This window comes from Hemicordylus capensis, chromosome 14 (assembly GCF_027244095.1).
Source record: "Hemicordylus capensis ecotype Gifberg chromosome 14, rHemCap1.1.pri, whole genome shotgun sequence".
Taxonomy (NCBI): Eukaryota; Metazoa; Chordata; class Lepidosauria; order Squamata; family Cordylidae; genus Hemicordylus; species Hemicordylus capensis.
In genome coordinates this window covers 14,840,570-14,860,982 of record NC_069670.1, presented here as the reverse complement: position 1 = coordinate 14,860,982, position 20,413 = coordinate 14,840,570, and the positions used below count along the sequence as shown (strand labels likewise).

At 53.3% G+C, this 20,413-nt stretch overlaps 1 protein-coding gene across 2 annotated transcripts; it reads left to right on the top strand.

Moving 5' to 3' along the window:
• The first annotated feature begins 1,269 nt into the window (after positions 1-1,269).
• NR1I3 (nuclear receptor subfamily 1 group I member 3) lies at positions 1,270-17,009 on the top strand. 2 transcript variants are annotated; one of them, XM_053277241.1, is made up of 9 exons: positions 1,270-1,346; positions 3,037-3,303; positions 4,112-4,242; positions 10,046-10,245; positions 10,924-11,102; positions 11,316-11,461; positions 12,934-13,050; positions 14,126-14,231; positions 15,673-17,009. In XM_053277241.1, the coding sequence occupies exons 2-9, from the start codon at positions 3,128-3,130 to the stop codon at positions 15,809-15,811; spliced, it is 1,194 nt and encodes a 397-aa protein (XP_053133216.1). In that variant the 5' UTR covers positions 1,270-1,346; positions 3,037-3,127; the 3' UTR covers positions 15,812-17,009. The 2 variants fall into 2 exon arrangements, with proteins under 2 accessions (XP_053133216.1, XP_053133215.1); XM_053277240.1 differs by lacking the exon at positions 1,270-1,346 and adding an exon at positions 1,833-1,961.
• The last annotated feature ends 3,404 nt before the right edge of the window (positions 17,010-20,413 follow it).

Sequence of the window (20,413 nt, the reverse complement as noted above, 5' to 3'; positions counted from 1 at the left end):
GACAGACGAAAGAGGATTTGGGGATGGGTGGGTTTGGGCCAAAGGGTGGGGATCCAAAGTCCAGGGGCAAGAGGGCCTCTGATAAGAGGTGGTAACAGAGAGGAGAGCTGGTCTGGCGGTAGCGAGCTGGACCTCTTCCCCCAGCTAAGCAGGGTCCGCCCTGGTTGCAGATGAAAGGGAGACTTGATGAGCGAGCACTGTCAGTGATTCCCCTTCTTAGGGGACGGAGCCGCTCTGGGAAGAGCAGAAGGTTCCCAGTTCCCTCCCTGGCAGCATCTCCGAGACAGGGCCGAGAGAGACTCCTGCCTGCAGCCTTGGAGAAGCTGCTGCCAGTCTGGGTAGACAATACTGAGCGAGATGGAACAATGGTCTGAGTCAGTATACGGCAGCTTCCTATGTTCCTATGAGATGCCCCTGCTCCTTATTCTGTTGAAGGATGGCGGTTCTAGCCGCTGCCACAACCTGGTAACGAGGCTTGCCCACAAAGATAAAAAATAGAGACACCAAAAGCTAGATGACCTTTCCATTGCTGACTGCCAGCCAGAAGGGTTGTCAAGGCCTTGGCCGGCCCCGATTCACGGCCAGTGAGCTGCGGTCAGCTTGGCAGACCCAAAGAGGTGGAGGCCCACTGCGGGGGGACATCTCCTCCCGCCCTAGAACTGGGGATCGTTTTTGACTAGGGATGGCTCTTTCCTTCCTTTTTATGTCCAGCCACCTCTGCTGAGGTGGTTTTAGTGTCCTGCAAATTCAGGCAGGCTTTCGTCAATTTAATTAATTCATCAATCAATCAAAGCAGGTTTGGTTGAATCGAGTGAGACTGCTTCCACGCCTTAAGGAGCAGGGCTACCTGGGCAGGCCATGCATGTGGAGTCACTGATTCAGCACAAGGGATGTGTGGGTTGATTTGAATTGATTTAAATCGAATCGGGCCAATCCGAATCCGAATCCGAATCGAATCACCCGATAAAAGGGTAATTTAATTCGAATCCAAATCGGACTGGAACGGCCTGTTTGGGGCCAACTCAATTCGGATTCGAATCGGCCAGTCTCGATTTGAATTTGAATCGAATCTGAAAATTCAATTTGTACACATCCCGAATCAGCTCTGAGTCATGACGTCCGGTACGCTGCATGTGTGAAACTGCCCCTGCGACAGAGCCCTTCTGAATCCTATCCACACATTAGGCCAAACTGTGGCGCAGCTGTGTGACAGGCAGAAGCTCAACGGTTGCACCTTGTCCTCTGGCAGTGCTGCCACAGACAGGAGACAAGGCTATAGCTCAGAGGCAGAGTATCTGCTTTGCATGCAGAAGGTCTCAGCGTCAATCCCCCGGCAACATCTCCAGGTAGGGCTGGGAAAGACTCTTGTTTGAAACCCGGGCGGGGGGGGGGGGAGATGCTGCCAGTCGGAGCAGACAATACTGAGCTAGATGGACCAGGGGTCTGACTCAGTAGGTGGCAGCTTCTATGGCCTTTGATGGGGGGGAAACGGTATCTGGGTATCTGCGTTGCTGCCACCCGCCACACAATTCACAGGAGGAACTCTGCCAGGATATCAGGTGCCAGTCCTGCTTCCCACACCCTAAGCCTGCTCACACCCCTCCATGACCGCCCCTGCCCTTCATTTTGCATCCTACCTGCTCCTAAACTCCTTTGGTGCTCCCCCCCCGCTCCGATTCGTACTCCTGGCCTCTCCTGCCCCCGCCTCGCACTCCCACACAGAAACACGCTAGCTGCTCCTGTCCACTCCTTTGTGTTCCCAAGGACAAAGTACAAATTTCACCCAGCCATATCAAACAAAATCAATCCGGATCCCGTTCTGGGGACCTGGACACCACCGCCGGAGAGGGAACCAGGGTCCCGGGGGCCTTGAGGAGACCCTTCCTCGCCTGCCGCCTCGCTGCCCTTGTTTGCACAGCTTTGACCCCCCCCACGCCCACACATCACGGGGCACTCAGCTGGTAAGCAATGCCCAGGTGTGGGGCCAAGTGAGGGGGTGGGATCCCTTTGGGGCTGCATAGAGGGTGGAGGGGCCAATGGAGGGGAGAGGACGAGGACTTCGGAGGTGTCTTGGTGACCAGGAAAGGCAAGAGGACTGATGCCCCAACCCGGCCAGGTCTCCACTCTCCCTCGCCATTTCTCTGTGGTTACAGATAGGTGGTGCGCAGCTGTTTCAAAAGTGGAGAAAGAGCCCGTCTGGGGAAGCTGGGTCGGCGGTGGAGCCCAGAAGGCGGCCCAGATTGGCCTCCTCGCTCGGCTCCCCCTTCCTCCCGGCCAGATCCCGACACTCAGCAGTGCCACTTTCCCCCACCCACCCCCAGTCCCCCGGTGACCTTCACTTCTTCTCGAGTTACATAAGATTGCCCTTCTGCTCCCGTGACACAGCGCTCAAGAGAGGCTGGGCTTGCTCCGGGAAATGCCGGAGGGGAAATCACCGCCAGGCTCCAGGGGCTAGTGGCAACGGCGTCTGGGCTAGCCAGGGCCACCAGCCCGGCTCCCTGAAGCCCCTTGGCCTGCCTTTATGCAGAAAGGAAAGCGGGGAATGCGGAAACCCTTAAAGGAGGGATGCAGGCAGACACACACCATCACAAACACACACACACACAACGCAGCCAGCTCAGAGCAGGAGAATTAGATAGCCCCCAGGAGTGTAGCCATGGGGGATCTTGGGGTCCTAGCCCCCCTTAGAAATGCAACAGGCCCCCTCTCTTGGAATGAAACGAAACTGAACAAGCCACATCACAAGCCATGAGAGCCAGCGTGGTGTCGTGGTCAGCGTGCTGGACTAAGACCGGGGAGACCCGAGTTCAAATCCCCATTCGGCCATGAGACTAGCTGGGTGACTCTGGGCCAGCCCCTTCTCGCTCAGCCTAGCCTACTTCACAGGGTTGTTGTGAAATTGAAACTCAAGTATGTAGTACACCGCTCTGGGCTCCTTGGAGGAAGAGCGGGGTATAAATGTAATAACAACAACAACAACATCACAGCAAGCCTTATCGGTTAATGTGCATTTCGGTTTCCACTGGTTTGCTGCAGGCCGGAGCCCGACACGCCTCTCGCCGACTCGTTCCCCGTTGCCACCGGAGGGCCGCGCTCTGCGAGGGGCCTAGGGGTGGCGAAGCCGGCCATGCTGTGTCCCTCCGATAGCGAGAGCAGCTGCAGGAGCAGCCCCACCACCACTGCCTCGAGCCACGGGGACACGGACCTCGACGGGGAGGAGAAAACCTGCTCCGTGTGCGGGGACCGGGCCACTGGCTACCACTTCCACGTCATGACCTGCGAGGGCTGCAAGGGCTTCTTTCGGTACGCTCCCACCCGGACCCTCAGGCTCCCCCTGCAACAGCACAGCGGGCAGACTGTGTCTACTTTTGATTTCTCCTATGGGCAAACCTGGCCCTCCAGCTCTCGTTGGACTACATCTCCCAGCATCCTCAGCCACAAGAAATGCTGGCTGGGGAGGATGAGAGTTGTCGTTCAACAGCAGTTGGAAGGCCCGGTCCGCCCACCCCTGCAACAGAACCTTACCACCCACCAACCAGAGCCGGGCAAGTTACAATGAGCTTGCACAAACCCTGGTTTAAACCGGGACATCAAACTCTGGTTGAACAAACTCTGGCTTTGTCGTTAGTTTTGTACATAACACAGAGTTGTGCGTGGAGGTGGTGGTGGTTGTTGAAGTGCTAGCAAAGGCACTGATACATCACAGGGCTGTCCTCACAATCACGATGCGGGTAGGGGAAGCCTCCGATCTTAGTTTGAGATGCGTGCACACAGTCCTGATATTGGATCGTGCGTCGGATAAAAGCCGAGTCGGAGGCAGGGAGCCGGCCCGTCTGTCAAGTCCCAGCTGGGTGGGACAAAGCTGGGGACAGAATCTGAGCAGGGCCACTCCATCACATGGCCTCCCTTTTAAAGCAGACGAGCCAGCTCCTCGTCTCCGGCCATGCTTTTATTTTATTTTATTTTATTTATATACTGCCCTTCCAAACATGGCTCGGGGCGGTTCACATCAGGAGCGTAGGGAGGAGGCTTCTTCTCATGCCCGAGTTCCGGCCGCGAGGGCAGCCCTTACATTGACGAAGCCACATCCATCTCCTCCTCTTCCTCGCAGGCGGACGGTCATCAAAGGAGTCCAGTTCACCTGCCCTTTCACCTGCAGCTGCACCATCACCAAAGCCAAGCGACGCCAATGCCAGGCCTGTCGCTACCAGAAATGCCTGTCCGTGGGCATGCGGAAAGACAGTAAGTCAGTGCCAGGATGCTTTGCTCTTGCCAGGATGCTTTGCGCACCCGGCTTTTAGTTCACATCTCCTCCGGAATGGAGAGGGTGCGGCGGTCACATATCGGCCAAATCTACCCCCAAGTCCCTGAGAGCTATGGTGGAGCACGGCAGACACAATTCGGGGGTTATTTTAAATTGCATGTTAAGAGTGTAGCCTGATTTGTATCTTCCAGGGTTTTAAAAAAATCCACTTTTTGTATCGTTTTTTTTTTGGGGGGGGGGCAACTTCAAATTCGTAGTAAAGCCTCTCAGTAAAGCCTGCTGTCCAGGAAAGCGCCAGGCGCTTTCCAGATTACACCAGGGGCGTAACTATCATAGGGCAAGGGGAGACAGTTGTCTGGGGGCCCCCTGCCTTGAGGTGCCCCCCAGAGGCAAGTCGCATGACTGACTCCCCCAGCCGCGCACCCGCCCGGGCTTCTTTCAGTTGTATTCATTCTCCAGAACTGATGTGAGTGTTCAGACCTGGAGCTGCCAGAACAGCAGGTCTTTCTCTAGTAGCATTAAATGACTTGCATCGTCCACAATTTACAAAACCTTTAAAAAAATAATTTAGGATGATGTTCTATTGTGGCACACAGGTTATAAATTTTACTATGCTTTTTTTTTTTTTAAACCACTATTCAGCCTCATTTAAGATTTCTTTAATTCAGGAGCTGAGCTTCAGTGAAGGGGGGGGCATTTTAAAATCTTGTCTCTAGGCCCACTCCAACCTTGCTACGCCCCTGGATTACACGCTGTTCAGCAGTAAAATGCTTCAGATAGGCAGGATCATTTTGAAAATGCAAATAGCTTGCGCAACCCTCCTACAACGGGGGAAGACAATTTTCGCGACGCACATGCAACGCTGTAGGACTAAAATGCAAGGATAAAACCCGAAAGGAGGCATCGGAAATGTGACCGGCACTTTGCTGACAGCGCAGGGATTGCAGTGTCGAAACACAGGCAGTACAGAAGCACACTTAACAGACCTGTCGTGGCACGGTTGCAGCGGGTAATCTGGAAAGCACCCAGGCTGTGCAATGCAGCGCAGAGAGGTCAGAGGTCATCAGGGACATACAAGAGAATCCAGGTGGCAGGGTGAAATTGTATCAAGAAGAATCAAAGCAATTCATCCCAATGCATTTCAAGCCCAAGTTCTTCACTGGGGGCAGAAAATATTGTGTAGTTTCTTACAGTGCCCCAAGAAAAGCGACCATGTCCCCTAAGAATAGCTGGCACCAGATTTCATTTATTTAATCAATCAATCAGTTTCTAGACCTATTGATTGATTGATATGTGTGTGTGCGTGTGTTTTGTTGAAAAATGTGCATCCCATTTGTTATGCAAACTGCAGCATGAAGCTGTTTACCATTTTAAACGAAAAAATAATACATCTGAAAATTTAAAAACAAACAAATAGGAATTGCAAAGAACAAAAGCAAACAATAGGAAATGACAACACCAGCAGCAGGGTATAAAAACAACAACAACTAGACAGAGGCAGAAGTAGCTATCAACAAGCCTCACTCGGGCACAAAAACCCTGAGAAAGAGTCAGGACTTCACACCAGGAAGCCTGTTGGGGCTTTGTAAGAAACGGTTAATGGGCATGTCGACAGTACAGAATGCATGCTCCAAAGGCATTGGGAGTGTGAGTGGATTCTCTTTCTAAAATGTGCCTCCGGCCTCTGCTGGATTCTCTTCCTTTTTTGTGGCGTTGTGCTGATATTAACTTGTTATCAGGGGCATAAACAGACACTTGGAGTGGTGGAATAGAAGCAGTCTCCTGCTAGCAGTCTGCTTTCAGACTTCCTATACGCCAAGAATCCTTCCTGCATGGGCTTAACACCTTTACCCATGTTACAAGAAGGTCCTTCTTCGGTCATTTCACCTGTGAGAAATATCAGGGGGCATCTGCTAAGCTTCCAAATAAACCCTGAGCCCCCCACAGGAACACAGTTTGAAAAACACCAGGCTAGCACGGGCGGCGTCAAAAGACAAGCAAGTCACTCACCCTCACCCCCATCCACAGCTGCCTCCTCCTACTCCTGGACCCACTGCTGAAGGCTGAACCCATAAACTGGGAACGAAAGTAAGCCTGCCATCCTAAAGATGCTTGTCGGAAAGTTAACTCCGCCCAAATCAATAGGGCTCTCTTTAGCGGGGGGAATGTGTTAAAGATACACGTTTTTGAAAGAGATGAGTTCTCTTTCAGAAGTTTCAGAACACCTAGGGCGTAAGAACGCAAGAGCAGCCCAGCTGGATCAGGCCCAAGGAGGCCCACCTTGTCCAGCATCCTGTTTCACACAGCGGCCCACCAGAGGCCTCTGGGGAGCCCACAAGCGGGGGAAAGAGGACAACTAGCAGCTGGTGTTCGGGGCGTCCCTCGCACCGATCCCGATGGAACAGAACAGACTTTATTTCGGTCACAGACCAGCATAAAATCAACAGTTCACAATAACATGAGATTGAGTGATAAAAACTTTTCGGAACTTACAAATAACAGGACAGAACTCGGCCACACCGACAGGAACCATTTCTTTCAAACTGGACAGCAGGATCCCGACAGAAAAAAGCAGCACCCAAGACTAGTAGTCATTGATAGTCCTCCATGAATGACTAGTAGTGATTGATAGCCCTGTGCTCCATGAATCTGCTGAATCCCTTTTTTAAATGGTCTAGATTGGGGCCATCATCACCACATCTGGCGGCGGCAAATTCTGTGCTTCCTTTTGTCTTTCCTGAATCCCCCAGCATTGAGCTTCAACAAATGACCAGAGGAGAGTTGGTCTTGTGGCGGCAAGCCTGACTGGTCCCCTTAGCTAAGCAGGGTCTGCCCGGGTTGCATATGAATGGGAGACTAGAAGTGTGAGCACTGGAAGAGAGTCCCCTTAAGGGATGGAGCCGCTCTAGGGAGAGCAGAAGGTTCCATGTTCCATCCCTGGCGGCTTCTCCAGGATCGTGTTGAGAGAGATTCCTGCCTGCAACCTGGGAGAAGCCGCTGCCAGTCTGTGAAGACAATACTGAGCTAGATAGATCAAGGGTCTGACTCAGTCTATGGCAGCTTCCTATGTTCCTATGGGCCCAGCTTCTAATATTATGAGAAAGGGAGAAAAACTGATTTTTATCCACTTGATCCGCACCGTGCATGATTTATATGCATCAATCAATTCCCCCTGATCTGCCTCCTTGCTAAACTAAAAAAGCCCAATCTTGTAGTCTTCCCTCCCAGGGGAGTCGCTCCAGCCCCCCTGATCATTTGGGCTGCCCTTTTCTACAGAGCTAGTCCTCAGATCTCCTTGGCCTCTCCTCCGAACCCCTCCCTTGCATCCCTGCCCCCAGTGCCAACTAGAAGGCCCATTTGGGTTTCAAGAGGGCCTGGGATGGGGTGGGGGTTGGTCCCACAGTGACCGTCTCCACATGCAAACCGGCAAACTGCACCACGGATGCACTCCACAGCACAGGCTTTCCGTGTCATGCGCGGAAGAGCCTTCAGCTTGTTTGCTTCTGCAAAGCTTTTGCGAGGAGGGAGGCAGAGGCAGCAGCTGCAAGGCAGGGAGTGGGGGGGGAGGAGGAGGAGGCTGTCAGCAAAGCTGCATCAACTCCCCAGGGAGCCACACACCGGGCTAGATGGATGAGGCCGCCCAGCTGGCTTCCCTCTGCATCGATCGGCCCAAAGGGTCAGGTTCCATTAAAGAAAGAAAGAAAACACAACACAACCTAAGGGAACAGGGATAGATTCATCTCCTCCTCCGATTGCAGAAAAAGACACTTAAGATTTCTCTCCCGCCCCAGGAGAACAGAGAGCAGGTTAGCCGCACAGCCAAGAGTGGGGGAAAGGCCCGGGTGCAGAATCATTAATGGGGGCGAGGTGCGGGACGTGATGGGGGTGAAGATTTATCCTGCACCCCCTGGCAGTGGAGAGAGATGTAGAGAAAGAAGCAGCAGCAGCACTGGGCAAAGGGAGGGGGGGGACCAGTGATGCATTGCAGTCCCCTTGTACTGTGCTGCAGCTTGCCTGCGATGTAACCGCCGGGGGCATATGTGTCATCGGAAGAAAGGAAATACAGCCTGGATCTGGGCCATGCACTAGCTCTGGTGGCAGCAACAACTGGCACCCGACCCGGGACAGAATGGTGTTAGAGGTGCTTCTTCTACGGGCCGGCACCGTGTAGGAGGAGAAGGGGAGGTCCGAATCCATTCGGAGGCTCTCCCTGCAGAATCCTAAGCAGTTCTGCTGGGCCCTAGCAGAGAGGCAGGCGGAAAGGAAGGGGGAAAGCAGACACACACCGGGCGGAAAAAAAGATCAGTGTTAGAAGCAGCCGCGACACTTTTCGGTTATCCAGAGCCTGCCGTGGACAGACCGTGCCTGGGCCCAGGGGCGCCCTGGGGTTTAAGGTGCCCCAATCTGGTCTTCAGGGCCAGCGTTGCTCCAGAAGCACCTTTGGGTACAGGTAGATCCGGCTGAGACGCAGGGCTTGTATAATAGCATGACGGTGCTCACAGGTCACTGCGTTGGCTTTCACAGTGTGCACGCATAGACTGCCTTTCTGCAATCATGCCTGCAAGGCGGTGCACAGGCAGAGAGAAACAGTCAAAGGACATCCAGCCCGAGCAGGGCTTAAACAAACAAGGAAAATGCAATTTAAAACAACAACACAGAACCACTGCGAAGAGGCAGACACAATAAAAAAAAAGACTCTGCGTAGAACCAAGCCCAGGACATTCAGAACCAGGTCCTAAGCCTGTGGAAAAGGGGCGGTGTTCACAATTCAGCTACAGGTGGTGACGGAAGAGGCCGGCCAGGTTTATCCCAGAAGGAGATTCCATGGCCAGGGTGCTTTCCAGACTGCACCCTACAGCAGTGTCACGAGTGTGCTTCCGAACTGCCCGTGTTTCGACCGTGCAGTCCCTGCGCTGTCAGCAAGGTGCCTTTCACATTTCTAATGCCTTCTTTCGGCTTTTATTGCTGCGCTACAGTCCCATAACATCGCATGTACAGCGCAAAGAAATACCTGTCTTTTCCCCGCTGTAGAGTTTTGCACAAGCTAGAAAAGGCTACTCCCCCTGCTGGTGGCTCTGCGCAACAACCAGCCTCAATCCTTTATTTATGTTTTCAGTCTGCCCAAGCCGAAGCATTTTACCGCGGTTGTAGCGGGTCATCCCCTGGGGGCAGCAACAGAGGAGGCCCTGGGCTGGATACCACCAGCTACCTTCAGTGAGCAGCAGAACCCAGAACTGGGTCCCTGAAGATGACCTCCATGAACAGGCAGCTTCATATGGAGGAAGGCGGTCCTCACAGACCCATTCCAGATCAGATCCAAGCCCATCTGGTCTGAAGCTCATCTGAACGGAAACACAGGAAGCTGCCTTGTACTGAGTCAGACCCTTGGTCCATCTAGTGCAGCATCGTCCGCACTGACTGGCAGCAGCTTCTCCAAGGTTTCAAGCTCAGGGGGCTTTCCCAGGCCGACGTGGAGATGCTGCCAGGGATTGAACCCGGGACCTTCTGCATGCCAAGCAGATCCTCTTCCACTGAGCTACGGCCCCATCCCGTGAATACGGCCCCACCTCAGGCCCTCTGAGCATTTGGCGGGTCACAAGATGCAAGCAGCCCACCACCCATGTCAGAAGCACCACAACTGGCCCCGTTTTAGCCAAACGTGGGAGGGAGGCTGGAGGCCCCAGTGGGTTCCTTGAACACAGCTGCAGCTCTGTGCTCGGCTCGGTGGGCCGCCGGTTGAGCAGACCTGTCTCTGAGAGACGCCTCTTGGTTCTTCGGCAGTGATCATGTCGGAGGAGGCCTTGCGGCTGCGTCGGAAGCAGCGGCAGCAGAAGCAGCAGGGGGATACGAGCCCCGTGGTGGCGTGGGAGCCTCTGGCGGATCACAGCCTCAGCGCGGAGCAGGAGCAGCTGATCGAGATCCTCACCGAGGCCCACAAGAAAAACTTCGATTCCAGCTTCTCCCAGTTCAGCCATTACCAAGTGAGCTTCAGGGCGGTCCCTGGAGGGTGCATTGATCGGGCAGCCGGGGCTCCGGGACGAGCCTGGAGTTGGCCGGAATTGGCACCCATCTCCGGGTGACTCTTGGAAGCCACCTTGGGGGTTTGAAAGGTTTGGTGTTGTGGGAAATACTGGCCGGGGGGTGGGGGGCGGGAATAGCCAGAAACAGCCTCAGCCAGAGTTGGCAAATGTATGCATTGACCCAACCCTTCATCATTTTCTAATTTCTTATTCAAATATGCCTGTTGGGGAGAGGAAGACCCATAGATTTAAACACTTAAAAACAAAAGAAACGTGAGGTCATCGTAGCCAAGCCCGGAAAAAAATGGGGGCTTGGGTAGAGTGGCCATGCCCCGCCCCCTGATATTCCGGGTTTCACATGGATTTTAAGCATCTCACCTGGATGGCTTTGCCCACCCAGATTCGCCCAGATTTCAGCTTTCATTAAAAAAAAAAAAAAGCTGAGCTCCAGCCCTTGTCGAAGCGCAGTTACGGAGCAAAACGTGCCATCGCGACTCGGCTCAGAAATTATTTCCAGGCCAATTTACATCGTATGCAAATTAGGCACCCGGATTTGGAAAGCCAGCAGAGGGCCACCCTAGGTTTGGGTTTAGCGGGAGCCGCTGCTTCTCTCCCTTCTCAGCCAGCGTCTCCCTCCAGGCTCCCGTGCGCCTGTACATCCGCAGTCCGAGATCCCGGAGTCCCCCCCTGGATCACATGGAGAGCTACCCGGAGGAGGTCTTGCCGGACGTGTTCTCCATGCTGCCGCTCTTCGCCGACCTCAGCACCTTCATGATCCAGCAAGTGATCCAGTTTGCCAAGGCCATCCCATCCTTCAGGTGGGTGGGGCACACGGCCCGTCCGGGGGGGGCGGGTTCTGAGCCGTGCCCGTGCATTCGGGGGCATGAAGCATTCGTGCCCGTGCATTCTGGGACCGTCTGCTTTAGCCCATCACCAGAAATGTTGTGGTAGGAGAAGTACTAAAAATTGGTTCCGTTTGCCATCTTGATTTGCTTCAAATGCTGAATAGCTTTCTTCTGTCCCCCAACCAGAAGTCTGCCCATTGACGATCAGATCTCCCTCCTCAAAGGGGCCACCCTTGAGATCTGCCAGATCCAGTTCAACACCGTCTTCAATGAAGAAACCAGTGCCTGGGAATGCGGCCAGCACTGCTACACCATCCAAGATGGCGCCCTGGGTAAGCTGCCGGAAGCCTGGGTGCCCAGCACCGCTTGTGTGGGAACAAGGACACAATCCTCTTGCTCTCTTGGGAACTGTTATTCATACACCTGGAGCTTTCCCAAATAGCAGACTTTGCTGCAGGCTTAAAGTGTGCTGTCAAGTCAGTGTTGACTCGTGGTGACCATAGAGCCCTGTGGTTCTCTTTGGTAAAATACAGGAGGGGCTGACCATTTCCTCCTCCCGCACAGCATGAGACGATGCCTTTCAGCATCTTCCTAGATCGCTGCTGCCCAATAGAGGTGTTTCCCATAGTCTGGGGAACATACCAGTGGGGATTCGAACCGGCAACCTCTGGCTTGCTAGTCAAATCATTTCCCCGCTGTGCCGTTAAGTGGCTTCACCGCAGGTTTACTAAGACTTTACTGCGAGTTCCAAGTTGTCCCCCAAAAAACCAAAGCAAAAAGTGGATTTTCTTTTAACCCCAGGTATCAATCAGGCGAAACTCTTACGCACTGCAAAAAAAACCCCAAATTGTGTGTGAACTGCTCCCGGGACCTCGGCATAAATTTGGCCTTTGGCCGATACGGGAACGCACCCCCTCCGTTCCGGAGGAGATACGAACTAAAAGCTGGGTGTGGAAAACTTCCTGCTAACAAACATTAGATACTTCCAAAGACCTCTATTGGAAGACCTCTTATTGCTGGATTTTCCCAGACAGCACTTAGTGGAAATAGGATAGGATAGTGGATAGGATTCTCCACCATTGTACTCCGTTTCATAGCCTGCTGCACTGTAAGGAGAAGAGACACGATGATGGGTGATCATCAGGCAAGGGCACCCAAAAGGATATCTTACAATCTAAGGCTTGACAGGGAATCAAGAAGCTTCTCTTTGTTTATGCAAGAACCTCGGTTTTTTTGCTTGCAAGAAGGGCAACCTGATCTGCATTAGCCAAGTTATTCGCATTCCTGCCACGGCTAGGAAAATGATATTTTACGAAGCCAGTAGTGTGCGGTTTAGAATTTGGCCGCCTTGAGGGCGGCTGGCACACTGTGCTCCAGATCGTCACACTTTACAACTGTGACGATTTTGCTGCAGAAATGAGGGGCCCTCCGGCCAGGCAACCTTACCCAAGAAACAGCCAGGTGTGCACATCCTGGGTGGCCCCTGCTAGATGGGGAAGGGGCTGTGTTGGGGCGGAGGGCTCCGTGATGGTCTACCGGCCCCCTACAGAAGCCTGATCGTGTCGCCCTTCTGGGACCACGCTGCTCTGAGGGTGCACACTGCACACCACCTGTTGTCAAAAGCCTTGTTCCTGGAATGGTTGTGTGAAAGTGCCCCCGTGTGGTTGGAGAGGAGAATTGATCCCGCTCCACAGCATAGTGTGGAGTTGGCCTCGAATCTCCCCTGAGCACCCCTCTCTGGGTCCACAGGCAGTGCAGCCCCCTCCCCATACACCTGGTGGTCACTTGCCCCTCTCTCTTCCAGCCGGGTTCCAGCACATCTACCTGGAGCCGCTCCTCAAGTTCCACATCAGCCTGAGGAAGCTGCGTCTGCATGAGGCCGAATACGTCCTGCTACAAGCGCTGGTGCTCTTCTCCCCAGGTAAGCCGGTCACAGGTTTCACCCTTCTCTCCAAGGGCAGGAGACCTGCTGCATGCCACAACCACACAGCCCCGGACGGGCACAGTTGCCAGGTGCCGATTTCGAAAGAACACAAGAACAGCCCTGCTGGATCAGGCCCAAGAAGGCCCATCTAGTCCAGCATCCTGTTTCGCACAGTGGCCCACCAGATGCCCCTAAGAAGTCCACAGGCAAGAGGTGAAGGCAGGCCCTCTCTCCTACTGTTACTCCCCTGCAACTGGGACTCAGAGTCATCCTGCTCTGAGACTGGAGGTGGTCTATAGCCCTCTGACTAGTAGTCCTTGATAGCCTTCTCCTCCATGAAGTTATCCAAACCCCTCCTGAAGCCATCCAGGTTGATGGCTGTCACCACATTTTGTGGCAGAGAATTCCACAAGTTGATTATGCGTTGTGTGCAAAAGTCCTTCTGTTTGTCGGTCCTAGATTTCCTGATTTCAAAAAACCCAGGAGCGGTGCCTCTGAGCGGGTGCAGCAGAGGAGGGGAGAGCTGGTCTTGGGGTAGCAAGCATGACTGGTCCCCTTAGCTAAGCAGCGTCTGCCCTGGTTGCCTATGAATGGGAGACTAGAAGTGTGAGCACTGCAAGATCTTCCCCTCAGGGGATGGAGCCACTCTGGGGAGAGCATCTAGGTCCCAGGTTCCCTCCCTGGCAGCATCTCCAAGAGAGGGCTTAGAGAGACTCCTGCCTGCAACCTTGGAGAAGCCGCTGCCAGTCTGTGAAGACAATACTGAGCAAGATGGACATATGGTCTGACTCAGCATATGGCAGCTTCCTATGTTCCTACGAGAGCAAGGTTTTTAAACACTGACCTCCAGACAAAGTGCTCCTGAGCATGTGCCAAGTGCTTTTTCCCCAGGTGCCATCTTTTAAATGCTCTTTCAAAGACTATCGTAAGCCCTCCCACATCTGCGGCTCTGAGCGGGACTCCTCCTTGGCCTTACAGGCCCAGGGGGCTCTCTCCCCCACGGCCGGGGGGGGTCCCTCCTCTACATCCCACTCCTTCTGTGCCTCATCTCTCACTGCCTGTCATCTTGCAGACCACGTGAATGTCACTCAGCGAGAGGCGATTGACGAGACCCAAGAGAAAATCGCCCTCACTCTGAAAAGCTACATCGACCAGCGACACCCTTTGCCCGGCGGCAGGTGAGCAGCAGAGATTCTGGCTCTCCTGATCTCCTGCTACAGTTCCCTGGAAAGCCACTGTCCAAACTTTATCCTTGTTGTGACTTTGGGAGGGAGGGAGGGATGTTGAGTGTGAGTTGCTAGCACTGACATTCTTCAGCATTTGCCTTTTCTCCTCTTCCTCCTGGGTTCTGCTGCAATTGGCACGTACAGTTAGCTTCTGCTTTGTACAGAGAAGGTCCCAGATTCAACCCCTGGCAGCATCTCCAGGTAGGGCTGGGAAAGACTCCTGCCTGAAACCTGGGAGAGTTGCTTCCAGCCAGCGTTGGCAATTCTGCGTTAGATGGACCAAAGGCCTGACTAGCGTGGCGTAGTGGCTAGAGTGCTGGACTAGGAGCGGGGAGACCCGAGTTCAAATCCCCATTCAGCCATGAAACTAGCTGGGTGACTCTGGGCCAGTCACTTCTCTCTCAGCCTAGCCTACTTCACAGGGTTGTTGTGAAAGAGAAACTTAAGTATGTAGTACACCGCTCTGGGCTCCTTGGAGGAAGAGCGGGATCTAAATGTAATAATAATAATAATGATGATGATGATGATGCAGCTTTACTGGGAACAGCCTATATTTTGCGACGATATCTATAATAACCAACAGTACTGATGATAAAATTCTGGCATCCCAGGTCCTTGGGAAGGACTCGATATCTGGATAAAACAAACCAGTCAATAACACCTGTCTGACTGTGTAAACAAGAAATAATAATAATAATATGAGAGTAGAGTCTGAGAATTATCTGTTCAGAATTCCCCTCCACCTCACAAAGCACAAATCCCAGAGCTCTCTAAGGAAGAGGCTGGCCAAGAAACCCGTTGAAGGGCTGTTTTACGGATGTGGCAAGAGATGGGATTAAGAGTGTCAGTAGAGCAAGAGAATGAAAATATTTTCCAAAACCCTCTCAACTAGGAAAGAGCAAGCACAATATTTCTAAGACCGACACAGAGACTTCAGTGCCTGGGGGATGCAATCCCAGTTTTTAAAGATTTTTTTAAAAAACACCAAATCTAAGAACATGAGGCAGGCAAAGAAGAAAGGGACCCGAGACCAGGCAGGGGCGTTGCTCGAGGCTTAAAAGATCCGAGGCCCAACAACACCCTAGCCCCTTTCCTGATCATTAAGCCGATAACCATACACCGCCCCAAGATTAGGCATTTTTTTAAAAAAGACTTTAAAATCATAATGCAGCACCTCTGAAGGTAGAAGTAGCAGAGGGCTGGATGCGGCCAGGAGCTCCCCACACTGTGCTCTGTGGAGCGGCCTCCGCGGGCCGCCCTTCCTTTCTGGAAGAGGCCACGGGGGGGGGGGAGCAGGTGGGTGAGATCCGTCACGCTGCCCCTCAGCGGAGGGGAACACAAGGGGGGGCAAAAGGGCTGACCTTGGGCCTCCCTCTCTGCCCTGCCTCTCCAGGTTCCTCTACGCCAAGCTGCTCTTGCTGCTGACGGAGCTGCGGACGCTGAAAGTCGAAAACACCCGCCAGATCCTGCACATCCACCACTTCCAGGACCTCAGCACCATGACGCCCTTACTCTCCGAGATCATCAGCTGAGAGCCGGAGTTGGGAGGCTGCCTTCTTCTTCCCCCCCACCCCTCCGCTTCCATCCTGACTGTCTGCGTTGCAAGCCTGCAATGCAACTAGAAGCCGGTTCGGGGACCTCGGGTGGGAGGAGTCGCCTTTATCTTGAACCCCAGGAGCTGGGAGGAGGAGGAGGAGGGGATCTCCTGCGAAATGGGGCGGCCTTCGCTGAACTGCAAAGACTTCCCCCCCCCCTCCATCTGCTCTGAGCCCGCCTTTTCTAATCCTCCTCCTTCTGCACATCCCAGCTAGTAGCAGCCCTGTCCTGTCTAGGGGCTTCCTCCCTCCCACCCACCCCCCCACTCAAAAGCTGATCCTGGCTTAGCCACTGCTGTCTGATCCTCCCCGTGGCCAGCTCTGCCTGATCCACTGATCTTTCCTAAGCTCCCCAGTCCTGCCCTCTAAGCCCCATTTAGGCTGCTGAGATCATGAAGGCAAAGCCCCCGGGGGGGCCCTGCCTCTTTCTCTCTCCCCACGTCCCACCCCACCCCACCCCACTTCAGGTGGTGAGAAATTCAGGGTACTCTTTGCACTGCCCTGGTTTGCTGGAGCAGGAAGAAACCGGGAGAGCTGAGCTGTCTTTGGAAACAACCACCAAGTGATTTGGCCAGTGGAGGAGGAGGAGGAGGCGGATTCGCCGTTGGAGGAACGGACCAAAAGGAAAGCGATGGTGAAAACAAAGCCAGCAAAACCGAACCAGCAGCTTTTCAGGAATCGATATGTCTTGTGGTAGCAAGCAGGACTTGTCCCCGTAGCTAAAAGGGCCCGCCCTGGTTGCATACGAATGGGAGACTAGAAATGCAAGATATTCCCCTCAGGGGGATGGAGCTGCTCTGGGAAGAGCATCTAGGCTCCAAGTTCCCTCCCTGGCAGCATCTCCAAGAGAGGGCAGAGAGAGATCCCTGCCTGCAACCTTGGAGAAGCTGCTGCCAGTCTGTGAAGACAATACTGAGCTAGATGGACCAATAGATAGATAGGCACGGGATTTCTGAGGGTTGGAATCACAAGGATTTCCCATCACCTTCTGTACAAGACGGCATCTTCTGTGTGCACTGGACAGGTTGGAGATCTGCTTGATGCAAGTTGTTGCACAGGAATGAGAGGAAATGGGTACACACACCCTTCCCGGTTCATAGCACTTTAAAAGCAAATTAAAGGACTGGTTTGGGTTTGTTTGTTTGTTTGTTTTTTAACTTCTGCCCATCTTTCTCACACCAACTCTCCCCTCTCCTAAATCAGTACCTTTGTGCTTGGAGATCACATCGGCATCTTCTCCACCCCAGAGTGCAGGAGGAGGAGAACTTATTCTTTGCACCTCTTCCAAAACCAGGCCATACAGGGCACAGCAATGACACACGATCCTCACTGGCCGAGGTAAGCCCTACTGGGCAGGCTGCAGCATGGGAGTTATTTGCACGTGGCTTTATGCTTCGGGGTAAATGTTGAGCGAAGCTACTTCGACTCACACTTGCGGCATTGAGGGTAGCAACCCCTCCCTTCTGCTCTCGGATTTTGTTTTGAAACAAGTTCACATGGCATGCTCCATGTTTTCCTTCTAGCCAAGGGGTGGGGAGAGCTTCCTAAAGAGCGATATCTGCATTTCTAAGGAGAACATCCCTCTTATGATTCTACGTCAGTGCTCTCCCTATTTGCTCTGGCTTCTCCAGAAAAAGTAGCTTTTTAAAACCAGCATTTTAAAAATCCAGAAATACGTCAAGATAAGCTAGAATTCGCATCACAAAGCCCGATTTGTGTGTGGAGTGGGAATCTCGAAGGGACTTCCGGGTAAGTTTGGCTGGTGTGTGAACACACACGCTCCCTTCTGAAGTAGATTCAGGGTCGAACCCCTGTGTGTAAAGCCTCATGGTGGAGTTAAGTTGGTTGGTTTTTTGGACGGCCAGCTGGGCTCAGAGTCCAGAGCTCAGATTCCTCAACCAGCAACGTTGTGGTGGTAAATCAAGATAAAACAGGGCTTGACAAATCCCAGGCGCCAGGGAGCCATGGCTCCTAATTATTCAGAAGTAGAGTCATTTCACAAAACCGTGTACATCAATACCCTGCTGGATCAGGCCCAAGGAGGCCCATCTAGTCCAGCATCCTGCTTCACACAGTGGCCCACCAGATGCCTCCGAGAAGCCCACAGGCAAGTGTTGAGGACCTGCCCTCCCTCCAGCATGTTACTCCCCTGCAACTGGGATTGAAAGGCATCCTGCCTCTGAGGCTGGAAGGTGGCCTATAGCCCCCAGACTAGTAGCCATTGATAGGCCTGTCCTCTGTGACTTTGTCCAAGCCCCTTTTAATGCCATCCAGGCAGCCCTGTCATTCTCTTCCGAGTCTATCACTCGTAAAGGGAACCAAGGGAAGATCGTTACTCTCTCTTTCCGCAATGTCCCCCAAAGTCCAGGAATTTTGCCAAGAGTCCACAGCCTGGCTCCTAAATTTGGAGGCTCCTAGACCCAAAGAGAATTTGTCAGAGCCTGCGGGGGAAATTACACATCAGGGCCAACCGCTGGTGAGAACACGCACATGGTTCCCAAGAGCACAAAGAAGAGCATTCGAGCCTGCAGCAATTCCATCGATCGTGTTTCGTGGGCTCAGGGCACGCTCCACAGTCATGACCACCTCACTGCCAAGGAACTTTTGTTAGACCACCACAAGAGGAGTCTGGCTGCACAAGAACATAAGAACAGCCCTGCTGGATCAGGCCCAAGGCTCATCTAGTCCAGCATCCTGTTTCACACAGTGGCTCACCAGATGCCGCTGGAACCACAAACCACAAGTGTCCCTGGTTTGCAAAACTAACCCAAAACCCTTACAGTGACTACTTGTCACATTTGTCAGTGACGACTTGTCACAGTGTCACACTTGAGCTGAAGTGTCACACTTAGGTTTGGCTTCTGCACAGCGGATTTTGCTGCCCCACAAGCATCGAGACAAGGAGAACGAGACAACAAGGAAAAATTGAAGATAGGGCTGCAAAGAGTCTCATGCCTCCCCGGATATTTGGGCCTGGGTGGCTGAGGATACTAAGACAGTGATTCATTAGAAGAGAGGAGAGCTGGTCTTCTGGTAGAAAGCATGACTTGTCCCCTTAGCTAAGCAGGGTCCACCGTGGCTTGCATTTGTCTGGGAGACTACATGTGTGAGCACTGCAAAATCTTCCCCTCAGGGGATGGAGCTGCTCTGGGAAGAGCAGAAAGTTTCAAGTTCCCTCCCTGGCAGCATCTCCAAGATCGGGCTGAGAGAGACTCCTGGCTGCAACCTTGGAGAAGCTGCTGCCAGTCTGTGAAGACAATACTGAGCTAGATGGACCAATGGTCTGACTCAGTATATGGCAATTTCCTATGTTCCTATATGGTTATAATTAATGCGCTCCCGTTTTGAGATCGCGTGCAAGGGGAACAGCAGGGCTGGGAGCAGAAGAGAGTGATCATCCAAGAGAGGACCCAGGACCTGCAGCAATTCTTCCTACCTTGGCAAAGGGCTGGGTGGGACAGCACCATCCGACCCAGCTCCTCTCTCCCAAGCGATCACTTCTTCCCCCTCCAACCTTGCACCCTCGCACCCAATCGCAAGATGGGAGCACAGACAGCTCCCAGACCAGGGCAGGACCCTTGTCCTACCCTAATGATCATCGTGTGAACATTCTCTCTAGCTACCCAAAATGTCTGAACAGGCAATGCAGCTTCTGCTGCTCCCCCAATTTCTGCAATCCTAGGGCCCACCTTGGATTGGACACAGCATGTAGTTTTCTCTCTACACACACACACACACACACTCCCGTTTTGCGGCTTCTCTTTCTAGCATTATACTAGGTATAAAGGAGGCTAGGGATCCTGTACCTTTAACAGCTGCATGGAAAGGATTTGGGTAGGTGCAACTTGGAAGGCAGAGGTCCGAGAAGCTGGGCCTCCCGAGATTCCCTCTCCTGCTCCTTTAACAGATGGTGCTCTCTGCCTCTTTAAGAAAACCTGAAGGGGGAAAAAATGGGGGCCACATCACTGCCTCTGTTCATCACGGGTCAGGGGGTGGCCCACTCAGTTAGCCCCCCACCCCACCCTGCCAGGTGTAGATCAGCGCCTTGCGAGCGGAAGCAAGGACCCACCTGCATGGCCGAGAAGCCGTGGGCACCGAGGGGCTCCTGTGGAGCTCTGGCAACTGGCACTTTTCCTCTGCTCTCCCACCCCACCCCATGTAAGCTCGGCCGGAGCCATCCTTGCTCCTTCCGGAAGGTTCCCACCGCCTTTTGAATGAAGCTTCATTTGAACCAAGATTTGTCGAACACACCTCATAAAGCTCTTGCCAATAATGCTGTGCTCAGCCCTGGCAGAGAGACAGTTGTTGAAACAAAAGCATGGCATCTGATCATGTGCAGAGTGCCTTTGCCTCGGAGAAAGGGTATGCCTCTTTGGGACACAGGGTGGGCGGTGCAGGGGAAGGTCCCTGCAAGCCAAGTAGCACTTGACAAGTACGCTTTCGCAGGCAAATTCTCCACCCCGCTTCCCTCCGGCTCTTCACCTGTGGGGTACCTGCCTACTCATTTTCTACAAATGACGGCAGACAGAACATCGGGGG